General features: G+C 38.4%; 1 protein-coding gene across 1 annotated transcript; it reads left to right on the forward strand.

Annotated features, from left to right (window-relative positions):
* The first annotated feature begins 2,825 nt into the window (after window positions 1-2,825).
* Window positions 2,826-12,906, forward strand: eva1a (eva-1 homolog A (C. elegans)). The gene is made up of 4 exons (XM_061041073.1): window positions 2,826-3,463; window positions 10,072-10,239; window positions 10,827-11,183; window positions 11,901-12,906. The coding sequence occupies exons 2-4, from the start codon at window positions 10,083-10,085 to the stop codon at window positions 12,011-12,013; spliced, it is 627 nt and encodes a 208-aa protein (XP_060897056.1). The 5' UTR covers window positions 2,826-3,463; window positions 10,072-10,082; the 3' UTR covers window positions 12,014-12,906.
* Window positions 12,907-13,962: the final 1,056 nt, after the last annotated feature.

A 13,962-nucleotide genomic window follows, 5' to 3' on the forward strand; every position in this document is an offset into this window, starting at 1 on the left:
CACTTTGATGACATTTCAATATATCGCCACTTTAGCTGAATGTGTTATGTAAAGTGAAATATCTAAAAAAATATGTTTTAGTTTTTATCTTCCTGACACCCAATCAGATAACACCTAGACCTGAGTATTGTCCAAAACCGAGAGACTTCTATGGTGCAATCAAAAATTGATCAATTATATTATTTATTTTTTAAATAACATACGGATATGAAACTATAAACTCTGTACAGAAGTGATAAGGTTACACATGTATGTACAGCCTGGCTTAGCAGACCTAACCTCAACCTAAAAACAAGCTGACAATCAAGGATGTCTGGTTACTGTCAGTCTCATGAAACTATGTATTACTAATATCTCTTTAATTCCATAATATTGTATACCTCGTGTAAAGGCCAAAAATAAATAAGTCTGTTACTTACCTTTGTCTTCTGACCAGAGCATCCACTGAACACCTTAACCATGAAAACACACTCCAAAAGAAGACTGTCTGTGGAGAAAAGTGAGCTATGTGCTGATATGGATCAAATCATTCTCATTATCACAATCATTCTCTTATTCAATAAATAGGGCTCTTCAATATTGTGTTTAGTTGTCAATCTAATGATAAGTATGTGAATGTATAGCCTATGAGAAAAAGGAAGGTGCCAACACAAAGTAGCTGGGTAGTAAATTATTCCATATCAAAGAGTGGGAGGTGAAACATGTAGGGGAAAGGAACAGAATCATACTTCATAGGTCGTAAACTGGGAGTAGTTCATTCACCACATTAACACTGCATGCCTTTTTGTCTGATGGTCAACTAAATTTTCAAATCCTGTTATAACGATTAAAACAAAGGGAGTCTGACAAATCCTCAAACCTCAGAAACTGAACAGAAACTGAAAGACAATAAAGAGATCAAATATGGTTGCACATCAGGCCATATGCAGAGGTGAAACTTCATAGTGATCAGCCCATTAGGTCAGGCAGCTAATATAACCGTAAGTAAGGAATTTACACCCTTTAGAGAATGCTGTGTAAATATCAAACAGTAATGTTAGCTTTTAGGCTAAATCACGAAGGCTTCTGTAAGCTGTTGTCTATGGGTTATAAAATATGTAGTTTTTACTTGAATATGGCTTCATGTCCCTCAGATTTTCACTATCTATTGCTGATAATGATCAATTATGAAGCATGATTTGAGTTGTTCCCTATAAACTTAAAACAAGTGACAACATGCTAACATTGTTTAAGCTTCCCCCCTGAGCATGATTCAGAGAACTAAGGGGCCCCTAAATTCCCCAAAAGTGAACATTTCTATTTTGTGCACACAAGTTATTATCTTTTGCGCACAATATAATTGTCTTTTACTTTCTGGGACTTAAGGGGCGCCGTAGAGTGTAATGGCTAATGTAACAAAAAAAGAGTCACTTAGAAGTGTTAGCACTTAGCCTTGACCCCGCGGTTAGCTCTAGACTTTCCCTTTTTATCACCACAGGTGTCAAAATGTTGTTGTTTGGACTTTGAAGTTTTTATAGCTGCTTGATAGGTTAATAATAAAACGTCAAATCTCAAATAGTCAAACTGGCACTTACCTCTCATAGACTGTAGTCCTCTACGATTTCATCGTTTTGTAGGACTGTCTCGATGTATGGAAAGTTTCTTTTGTATTGATTAGTTAATGAAAAAACAATGGATAGGATACAGATTATCCAGAAAGACTCAAGGCCATGAGTCAAAGTAAAACAACATAACCCGTTGATACCCCAGTAAGTAGACTGTTAGCCTTAGCACCCATAGGCCACATTACTAATAGCTAGCTTAAATTACAGTTACCTTAAATTTAGTGCCTATCCTATCGACCTTTAGGCTGATACTCTCAGTTCTAAAAGTAGTGTAATGCTAATTGAGCTCTTGTAAAACAACTTTTATGTAATGTAGATGTTTTGTTTCAAAGCTAACAGGGCTGAATGCAGTCATACAAAGTCTACCTTACCTTAGAGCAAAGTGTCATTAAAGTTTTAAGAGACCCTTTGCAGAGTTGTTTTTTTTTTTTTTTATATTTACCTGTCGAGAGCTTTTAACCTGGATAAGTCTGTCAGCACAAGACCAAGTGCAGGAGGTTTTCAGCTTTTCCTGTTGCATAATCAGTGCAAAAAATAACTTGCCAAGTTGTCAGGTTTGCTGATACATTTTTTATAAAATATAGAGTGAATTTTAGAAAGCTGTTGACTAAGCTCTTGAACATCTCTCTCATATTTCCATCAAAATCAGTCAGCTACACAGAGACATGAACACACACTTTTAGTTATAAGATATACACCAACAACAGGCATGTAATCATCTGTCTGTGTGCAAACCTGCCTGACGAGGGTGAATTCCCAAACACAGCGTAATGAAATAACAATAACTCATCTATACGGTGCTCACTGGCATTCAGTGTTTACATATATGAACTTCTCTGCACATTGTTTTACTCATGACTGTTTCAATGCTTTGTTTTATTGTTGGTGTTATCCCTGCCACTTCCTTTTGAATTGTGTTGCTTGAAATAGCTGGGTTTAAAAATATATATTTTTTCTACTAAAAATTTTAAATATTAAATTCCATCTCCTCTGATAGGCGATAAAAGCATGTGTGCATCTGACTGTTTGATTTTTAAAATATCACATTTGATCATTTAAAATATGTGAAATCTACATATGGGCACGTGGTTTGAGCATGTACAATGTGTTTCATGTGAATATAGGCTCTCAGTTTGTTCTGTCCCTCCCTCTCGCCTCCTTCACCCTTCACTCTCTCCTCCCACTGTTGAAAGAAAGAGATAGAAACCAGGAAGGCAGGGGCAATTCCAACTCTGTGCGTGTATGTGGCTGAATGCGTGTTCATGAGGGGGATGAGGGAATCACAGAGCCAGAGAGAGAAGGGGATGCAGACATTTGGAGAAGAGAGAAGAGAGGGGTTTTGCCGACCTGTCAGGGTCTTTCATGTCACATTTCTGCCCTGAGGAAGACCTGACCTCTGTCTCTGTGTGTGTGGGAAAATAAGCTGGAAAAACAAAAATGGAATACAACGGAAAACACCACTCTGTGAAACAGCCAGAGCAACAAACCTCCTACTGCTCCCGTATGACAGAAAGAAGACGGACTGAAGAGGAAAATGAATGAAACATTTTCTTTGTGTCTACTTGAGAAAGTAAAGAGGAGAAAGGGACTTGTTTACGTGAGCCAATCTGACGTCTGAAAGAAGATTTGTACATATAATTATACTGTTGAGTGAAAGGCAAAGAGCAGAGAGGAGTTAATAGGGGAGGAGGTGGTAGGAATGGTGAGGAGAGAGTAAAGAGCAGGGAGTAAAGGAGGACAGAGCAGAGGGAGGAGAGGACCAGAGCAGAGAGGAGAGGAGAGGAGAGGAGAGGAGGAAGACAGGAGGAGAGAGGAGAGGAGTAAACACACTCCAGATGGGACCCCAGCATTAATAAAATGTAAGTGTAAACAGAGCGTTTGCATGTGCATGTGATGAGATATCACATGATTGTTCTGTTGGTGAGACTGATGCTGTAATAGTCTATGATGGTGATGATGATGAAATGTATTACTTTGATGAAAGACTCCACTTTCTGTATTCTTTCCACATCAATCTCTTGCTACACGGCTTCTGTCTTTTATTTTTCTCCTGCTCTAATGCTCTCCATCTGCTACCTCATTTTGTCTAATTCTGTGTCCATGCCGTGTCTCTCTGCCTCTTGCTGTCTCTCCTCAGGTCATGTTGGATAGTAACAGTGCAACAGCAGAGTGAAAGGCCTGTGTCACGTTGCATTAGCATTACACCCTTGCTGAGGGAAAAATACGCTCAGTGTGATGAGTGCGCGTGGACGATATGTGCGAAGAGTGCATGTGTATCTCCTGCGTATCTCCTATATGACTGTGAGTGTGTGTGTGTCCTACAAAAAGGGGAGGGAACCATAATGTCCTCTTTACCTCATGGATAAAAACAAGGAGCTATTGTGCCTCATAAGTATTTGGCCAGACTGCAGACAAAGGGGGAAAATGGGATAATGATGATGATGAGTTTATAGAAAATGAAGGATGGGAAAGTAATTTGCTTTGATACAAACAAAAATAAATTGCATACTGAAAGCATGTCAAGTTATTCTTCTCTATTGCTGCTGAACACGTGTTTGCAGTTGTCTGAATGACCTCTATAAGATAAACCTAATGCCTCAATTACTTCAAGAAGTACAAAAAATAAAGGGGAAGGAAAGTTGGATATTTGGAAAGTTTGCTGACTTGGTTTCTTGCCGGGAATTAGATGAGAGAATTGGTGCAACTGTAAAACCTGTTGGAGTGGAAACAATGAAAAAGTCATCCTGTCTCTGTCTACAGGTAATATAATCTGCAAATAACAGAACCTCTAAAGCTTAAAGTGAAGTGTTATGCCTGTGTAGCTCATAAGTTTTATACAACGGCCCTTCCTCTAACATTGTATTTTTGAGTAGAATAAATTAACTAACAGCTTCAAGGTCAAGGTCAAGGTAAACTTAATTATCCCCGAGGGGCAATTTGCTTTACTTCTACTGTAGCAATGAACATTGTACACCTCCTGGTAGCTTTAATTAGGGAGTATCATTGTCAACATTTTGGAAACTTTATTACTTTTTGATGCTTTGTGTTTTAAAACGATGCAATCACCGTTATTTTAATGATTGAAATGATCAAACAGTACAGAAGCTTTAAAATAACTAAAGATCATCAGTCTTATTTCCACCAAAAGCTGCTGCAAGCAAAAGAGAGAGACAGCCCTGTGTTCATTGAACAACGTTTCAGTACCAAAATGTTGCCAGCGTATTTGTAGTTTAGACAGTCAGCAGGAGTTTGTTTGTAATTGTTGGTAACTATAAATAAGATATAACCCATCTCTGGATGCCTAGGATGTCTATTTTTGTTGCCGTTGTATTAAAAAGTTATAGCTTATTTTATCTTTTACTATTTAATGAGATGATATCATGTCAACCCTAGAGAATATTTAAACCAGACAGAATTAGTTAAAGCTCAGTGTGCCTACTCAACTAACAATTCAGTCTCAGTCTGTTTTTGATTTAGTGCGAAAGCTGAAATGCATGAATCACAATTTGTTGTTTTGCTGGAAGTTACAGTCTTTACTATTTATAGGCCATTAGCAGTGGATAGGTTACCAACAGAGAGACTCCAGGAAGTGAATGCTCCCTGCCCTCCTTAAAACAATTCAGAAATTTCATTTATTACATGTTGGTTCACACATCACTCGGAAAACACTGTTTGAGTCTGACAGATGGACGGAGAGATAGATAGACAGACAGACAGATAGACAGACAGACAGACAGACAGACAGATAGACAGACAGACAGACAGATAGATAGACAGACAGACAGACAGACAGACAGACAGATAGATAGATAGATAGACAGACAGACAGACAGACAGACAGACAGACAGACAGACAGACAGACAGATAGATAGATAGATAGACAGACAGACAGACAGACAGACAGACAGACAGACAGACAGATAGATAGATAGATAGATAGATAGATAGATAGACAGACAGACAGACAGATAGTTAGATAGATAGATAGACAGACAGACAGACAGATAGATAGACAGATAGATAGACAGACAGACAGACAGACAGATAGATAGACAGACAGACAGATAGACAGACAGATAGACAGACAGACAGACAGACAGACAGATAGATAGATAGACAGATAGATAGACAGACAGATAGACAGACAGACAGACAGACAGACAGACAGATAGATAGACAGACAGACAGACAGACAGATAGATAGATAGACAGACAGACAGACAGACAGACAGATAGATAGACAGATAGATAGATAGACAGATAGATAGACAGACAGACAGACAGACAGACAGACAGACAGACAGATAGACAGACAGACAGACAGACAGACAGACAGACAGATAGACAGACAGACAGACAGACAGACAGACAGACAGACAGACAGACAGATAGACAGACAGACAGACAGACAGACAGATAGACAGACAGACAGACAGACAGACAGACAGACAGATAGATAGACAGATAGATAGTGTGAAGTTGTATCACAGTTTAAACAGCTCCTGTGATCTAGATTGTTGGACGATGTGACCTCTTGTAATGAATTGGCTGCGGGCCACATGTCTCATGCTAATGTCCTAACACAACTGTGATGTTGAGCTGCCTGATACACAATTATGGCAGGATGTCTTCCACTACATTTACCGCCTGTGACACTGATCTCTGTTGTATTATTTGCTTGTGTCTCTTCCTTAACAGTGAGTCATCCTGTAAGACATGATGACTTTGTTTTTTGCTGTTACCAACAGTAACCTAAATAACTATAACCAAAAGACAAAAAATGAGAGTAAGCGAGAGAGCGGGGGGGGGGGGGGGGGGGGTTCGCCGTCCTCCAGGATTTACACACACCATCACAAAATGTTCCTGACAGTCGGTGGATTTAGAACTGCTTGGAGGCTGTGTTGTGTTTGGTTGTGTTATGTTGCACTAAAGCATCATATAATACGACTTGTTATGTTGTTTCCTTTTGCAGTCTCTTAGTACAGTAGATGCATCGCTTTTATCACTTTTGTTAGGTTTAAAACATAATTACCTGAGGTGTGTTAATATGCTAAAGGCATGTGAGGACGATGACACCAAAACAACTTCTTCCTGAAAACAAGTTTCTAGGAATGTGTCGGGGGAAAAGCAGATTTGTAATTTAGTAATGAACCATAAAGGTCACAGCACTGCGTCTTCTGTTACAACGTTTTTACAGCAAAAAATATCCTTAAATATTCTGCCAGTTCAATCTTCTCTGGGCGCATCATCCATTTTTTATATATTATCCAAATTCAAACTTTAAACTTTTTACCCATGTCTTCACTTCTTGCTGCTGAAAGTGCACTACATCATGCAGGTTTTGTTCTTCTTTATACTACAGCACAGTTTTAGCCCAAAGGCTTAAAGATGTTCCATTTGTAAAGCTTTTGTTTTCATTGTATAATATTGTTTGTTGTAAAGTCAAGTCTGCCCTCATGAAATAATTATGCTCAGGAAAGCTCATAAACAGCCAGTGAGAACACATCCACATGTAATGAGACGTGTCTAAAGTTGTCAGCTGGGGAAATCACAACACATTCATAAAATAAAAAAAGCTATGAAAAGAGAAAATCAGTCTCCTGATAACTCTGCTCCATTCTGTGTCTGCTGATTTGAAAGTTTGGAGAACATTACAAAATATAGCTGAAGATTGTCAGTAATGCATTTCTCGCCAAGGGGCTTCACCAATTCTCTGTGTAATCATGATGTTACGCTTCCAGCACAGATCACAGATCTCTAATGTCCCCCTTGTGTACTGATACTAATCAACTCTGTCATTACAATTTTGTGGGTTAAGAGAATGGGCTTAGGTTACTTGCAGGATTTGAGTATCCATCAGCTCAATAAGGGATGGTAATATAAACTATGTCTGTGTTTTACTTACTTTTTGCATTAACCACACTGGGGGTTGGAGGGTGGGGCGGCTGGTAGGGGGTCAACAGCTGGACTAGCTGATGCAGAGAGCTTTATTTCTGGAGCAGTATAACTCAGGCAGTCCAAACACATGATGCATTCACATGAACACAGCATTAGATTTACAGTATGTCATAATAAACATGCAAAGCCTCAGTGCTCTGAGTCACCTGTCATCACTTCACATGAGAGCAAGGTGTATTAAACAATCCAGAGTTCATGTCAGTGGTTTCCAACCTTCATGTGATCTATAATACAGATGTAGACGTAGCAGATTTTAGGAACGGCAAGAAGAGGCAAAACTGCTCTGTGTTAAACAAGTGAAATAATGACACAGGGGTTGTGCAGTATTTGAGATCTTACTTTCTCATTGATTTGTTGTCGTCTAGGGCATTGGTTCCCAAAGTGGGGGCGAGGAGCCCCTGGGGGAACGAAACTGAAATGGGGTCGGGAGATGTGAAATTATTTTAGATTGGATATTTTACCCATTACTGTGAAAATATATTCAAAAATAAGTTCAATTGAAAATAAAACCATACTTGTTGAGGGAGATTTATGATGAAATTTAAAAAAAATAATGAAATGATAAATGCCTTAACCAACTCCAGGGAACGTAGGGGTCCACCGTCTCTAGCACCGTTACTTTGGGGGGTGGCAGGCTGATAAGTTTGGGAACCTCTGGTCTGGGGTACTGAGTGTTGTATTGGTTGATGTATTGAGGTGAATTGAATCTATGATAAGCCAATGCAAATTAACTTCAGAGGAAAATGAACTAAGTGTTGTCTTTACTTCCATGTCACCTTTTTTCTTCATCCAGATTTATTGTAAGAAAAGCTCCTGGAGGAATAGTTAAGGCACTGATGTTATTATCACTTAAAGACACCAGCATGCTATTTAGTCAAACTCCTCTAAAGCTCCATGTATTTGAAATAATTTCAACTCTTGTAGGATGGAACATAAAGAAACACTCTGGGAAGCGATTTCACAAGATATAAACATAAACAGATTTTTCAATACGTCTCATAAGGCAGCTCTTAAGATTAACAGATCAGGCAAGAAAAGAAACAGATGAGACTCCTGTCTTCCCATGCTCATCTTGTTTTACTCAGAACCCTTTTCTCTCTTTCTCTCTCTCTCTCTCTCTCTCTCTCTCTCTCTCTCTCTCTCTCCCTCTACCATCCTTCCACCTTTGAGAAAACTGAATACTAAATATATAAAGATGTGTACACCTGATCCATCAATAGGTAACACACTTCCACTATAGATATAATCCTGAGTGTGTGTGGGGACTTCCAGCAGACTGGGTGTGGGGCTACATGTCTAGACACAATACTGTATAGAACTACTTTGCTCTACCCTACATTTAACCTGGCTGTCACAAATAAGAGTTGGTAATACATGGTGTGGTATGTTTATACCTGCTGAAACAAAACACATTCAAGTTCCAAGGAAAGAACGGGACAAGATGCCTAAAAATATCCTCATATTTTAATGATAACTTTAAAAATGGATTCTTCTAAACTGAGTAATGGATGCAACATCCTATTGATAGGAACATTTAGGACAACGCCACTGCAAGTTGTGTTTTTTTATGCCAAAAATAATCACTGAGAATTAAGACATTTAAAAGAAGGATAATGTTTATGTCCAGCAGCAAGGTCAGCATCATTTAAATGAGAGTGAATCTATTTAAAGCCTGTTGACTGATTGCATTTTGTTGCCACCTAGTGGTTGACTTAGAATCTAAGTCAAAGCCGTGATTGACTTCCTCACCTCTCTTTTTCCCTAGTATGTTTAATCTCTTTGTGTTTTCTTCTGCTTCATTTGAAAGGCACTTTACAGCTCCTTCGGAAATCTTATTCTGTCCCCTATTTTTTGTTTCCTTCAATTTCCAGAAACTCTCCTAAAGTTTTCACTTTGTCTAATTTAAGTCTGTAAGTTAATCTGTATTGGTGCTTGTTTATTTGTTTTTATATATTTTTTTGTTTTTATATTACTGCTACTGAAATACAATATGCTTCACACCTAAAGTATGTGTGCTTGGGTGTGAATAATGACTATTTTTATGGTTTTGTGTTTGGATATTGGTATGCGACTGAAGAAGATTCTGGGTTATGATTACCTTTACTTTTATGTATACCCTGCAGGCTAACATCTCAGGCATGTTTATAACAAGAGGAGAGCTAAGAAGTGATAGGTAGACTTTGAAACCTTCTAATTATATAATTAACTTATTTTGTCTCCATATAAGACACATGTTAGCTATACATTAGTATTAATGACTGGTAATGTATCTCTTTACAAGACTGTATTTTTAATCACACTTCATCATTGATACATGACCCTGGCTGGACATTTAATGAGCATGGCTGGTTCCACTCTGACTGAGAGTCCAGTACCAAGGACATTTAAAAACCTGAGTTACCATTCAATACAATCACTGACTTTCATCTTTTCTCTTGTTTCTTTCCTCTTTATTTTCTTACTTCTGTCCTCTCTGCCCCACCGCTACCCCTAAAACCTGTAATCTAGGGGGATCGTGTATGAGCTCCACTGACCTCTATTGGACAATACAACAAGGTCAACTCCCAACAATAATGAGCACTCCGACAACAGGAAGCCCAAATATGGAGGTGGAGGTGGGCTCCAAGGAGATGGCAATGATCAGCAACATACTGGCAGCCTACACCTTTATTGCAGGTATTAATTAATTATATTGTCTTTAATACTTACTAAAAAACAGTCAGTGTTTCAATCCCACATTCTGCAGAAGGCCATTAAAATGAATTTAAAGACAAAATATTAGAAATAAAACTTTTTATTTAAGAAGCTAAATAAAACAGGCAGGTCATAAAATCAGAAGCATATAACAAATATATTAAAAGGTTAAAATGCAAAAATAGAAAAGGTCTTGCTGTTCTGATGCTTAGTAAGCAAACACAGCATGGCTGTGGGCTAGCTCTTTTCTGCTGCTAATGTTAGCTTAGCTTTTTTTCTTGGTGTTATAGGTTTAGTTTTTTAGGTTAGGATTCCAGCAGTGAAATGAGCCAGGTTTTACAAAAATGTTAGACTATCAAATACAAACAAGATGAAAAGTATAGAGCTGTTTTTTCTCCATTTCCCCGTGATAACGAGTACATTTCTGTTTTGAGTTATATCGAGATGACAACACTGGTTTTCCTTCTGACAGTGGGTTAATTTCCCAGTATTTAGAGCTGAAATCAAGTCAGTATCACACTTTAATGTATTGAAAACTTTTTTCACTTTGCTCTCCACCGACTCCTTAGATCAGCCTGAGAGGACAGCTCTGGTATTTCTGGGCGGAGTCAGCGTTGGCCTCCTTGTCACACTCTGTGCCATCGTCTTCCAGATACACTGCCGAGCAGACTGTCACTATGGCAACAGTAAACACGCTCATCGTCGCCACAGACACAGGCATCATCACCGTCGCCATCACAACTGTCCCCACCATCAGCCTATCGACAGTAACCCTGATAACATGGCCGTGGTGACCTCTGGAGGGGCGGGGCCTGCAGGGGACAGCGAATCAGAGGACTGGGATGAAACCTCCGACCTGTCGGCACGGAGACGCAGACGCTTTGAGAGAGCTCTGTTGCATGCCACCATGTTTACATCAGCTGAGGGTATCTCTCACAGACACACACAGTTAGGCCTTTATCATTAATAACGTCTATGGTCCATAGAAGTTACAAAACAAAATCCAAACATTAAAACACAAATATTGAAATGCACAACATGAGCTGAAAACATGTTACAATATAGAAGCAGGAGAAGTTTTCTCTGCACACACAGAACTATCTTAAAAATGACAATTTCAGACAAAAACGAAATATCGGCGTTTGATATCTTTGTTCGAAAATGTTTATTTGAGATTACGGAGCGAAGCGACTGAAAAATGTGCATCTGGATGAATTCTCATAAAAGTCAGAGGCATCACTGTGTGTAATTTTAGTTTTCATGATTTTGTGATGTCAGATAATATGTCAGTACTCATTTATACACCGTCCTTCACAGACTGTTTACATCTCTGAGCTTGACTGTCACAGACACACACACTCACAGACACACACACACACACATACACACACACATGCACACACACACACACACACATCTACACACACATACACACATGGTCATACTTAAATATAGAAAGTCTTCTCCATAGTGATGTCAAGTTTGATGGTTATATGAACAGGCACTGTATAGTGTAATTTAACCCTCTTTGTGTGTGTTTGTTTGTGTGTATGTTTGTGTGTGTGTGTGTGTGTGTGTGTGTGTGTGTGTGTGTGTGTGTGTGTGTGTGTGTGTGTGTGTGTGTGTGTGTGTTTATTTTACAGAGCTGGACAGGGCCCAGCGGCTAGAAGAGCGCGAACGGATTCTCAGAGAGATCTGGATGAACGGCCAACCAGACATAAGTACAGTCACTCAAAGCCTCAACAGATATTACTGACAAACAGAGAGAACATCAGGAGGACATCAGGAGGAGATGGAGGACATCAGGAGGACATCAGGAGGAGATGGAGGACATCAGGAGAACATCAGGAGGAGGTGGAGGACATCAGGAGAACATCAGGAGGAGATGGAGGAAAGGTGAACAAATGAGACAAACAGCAGATGAAATTAGCAAATAAAACATACATTTAGGAGATCCAAAAACAGATCAAAATGTTACTGACTGCACTGACTGAAGTGGTACAAACAACAGGACAAATGTGAGTTGTCATGGCTCGGTCCTCTAACAAGAAAGGATACTGAAGAAGAGGAATTTCCTTATGCCTGGAAAAGACATAACAGACATACAAAGCACAGACTTTAGTGGGATTTGCGACCACTGACGTAAAAAAAAAATGCAGCTGCAAAACTCTTTGAGGGATTTTATATCTTTTTAACAGGTGCTTTTGACAAACATGGAGCTAGTAAAGAGAAATAGGAGGGGGGCTTGTAGAAGATATAATGCTGCAGTTGTTTGCAGGTTGATGAATCACTAATGGTAAAAATGTGTCGTTGCTTTGGTTTGAAATGCTGAGACAATCAGAAGAGAAATCCCACATGAACAATGAGAAAATGGAAGTGGGAGAGATATCAGCTCAATGCTAAATGGATTTACATATACTGGTGCTATTTCTGCTGTCATTCAGCAACCCAAGATACAGTGAATGCACACTTTAAAACACATGGCTGTGGTTGTTGATAAAATATGAATGGTATAAACAAACAAATCTTATGGTTGTTGCATAAAAGGACATCCGGCTATCATGTTCAGGAGGATCATGCTGACTTTGTTTGTTTGCCTCATGTGTTAATGTTCTGGAAAAAAAGAATAAACCTATTTGTTCCTGTGTATATTTTTTTTAGTATGGTCTCTTATTAAAATGAATGAATTCTTCTCTGTGTATTTGGACATGTTTTATCTGATGTATATCATCTGCTGTGAAGATTAGTGGAGTTTAGAGATACATACAGCTCATAGTTGACAAGTTGCCATGGCAATAGACAACAGACATAAGAGCTTTAGTATGCACAACTTTATTAGTGCATTTCCACAAATTCAAATATTTTGTATACTTTCCATGTAATAAGAATTAGCCAATTGCAGCTGCAACCTTCACCACCAACTCAAAATGCACCTGCAGGAAGAACAAAATGTAATTTGGAAATGTTATAAGAATCCATAAAAGAACTTAATGGTCACATATTATATTCTTTATAAAAAGTTTAAATATGCATATTAGTGTTCAAAAAACATGGTAAAGTGTATTTTGCATTAAATGTGACCTTTAAGCTCTTAGTTACACCCTAAAAATTGGGGATCAGTACCCACAAGAGAATGGTAAAATAGTAAATTGACATGAGCTTGTATAACACTTTTCTAGTCTTCTGACTACTCTTTTGCTTTTTAAACCGCAGGTCACGCTGCAACATTCTCAGCAACATCTGAAGTCATATTTATTTTTAAATACATTTCACACTTCACACATATGTACAAGAATAGAGAAGTAGAGTACACCAAACAGACTCCTTTGAACCCATACTAAACTTGTCTTTAGCTATCTCACTCACAAGCAAAAATGGTGAAAGTAAAAAGTAAAAAAGAAAGCAAGAAAAAGATTGAAAAAATGAACTTTTTTGATGAAAGTCCTTTTTATACTAACACACTCTGAGGGGGATTCTTGGATTTGAACCCCAAGCGTATATATAGCCTATACATATAGGCTATATACAGTAGGCTATATATACAGGCATACATGCATATATACTGTACATACGTAGGCTAGATATAAACAGAATGTGATGAATTGCAAAATTTTGAAACTCCTATTTGATGTAAAATAGCACAAAGTCAAAATGTTAAATGTTGAAAATGAGAAATCTAATTGTTTTTGGAAACCTATATGCTCA

The sequence above is a fragment of the Labrus mixtus genome, chromosome 1 (genome assembly GCF_963584025.1).
Source record: "Labrus mixtus chromosome 1, fLabMix1.1, whole genome shotgun sequence".
Lineage (NCBI taxonomy): Eukaryota > Metazoa > Chordata > Actinopteri > Labriformes > Labridae > Labrus > Labrus mixtus.

Excerpts from the sequence above, each read along its gene's own strand:
- eva1a (XM_061041073.1), top strand. The coding sequence starts at position 10,083 with ATGAGCTCCACTGACCTCTATTGGACAATACAACAAGGTCAACTCCCA. Across the intron at positions 10,240-10,826 it reads AGCCTACACCTTTATTGCAG|ATCAGCCTGAGAGGACAGCT; the intron begins GTATTAATTAAT and ends CCGACTCCTTAG. Across the intron at positions 11,184-11,900 it reads CATGTTTACATCAGCTGAGG|AGCTGGACAGGGCCCAGCGG; the intron begins GTATCTCTCACA and ends TTTATTTTACAG.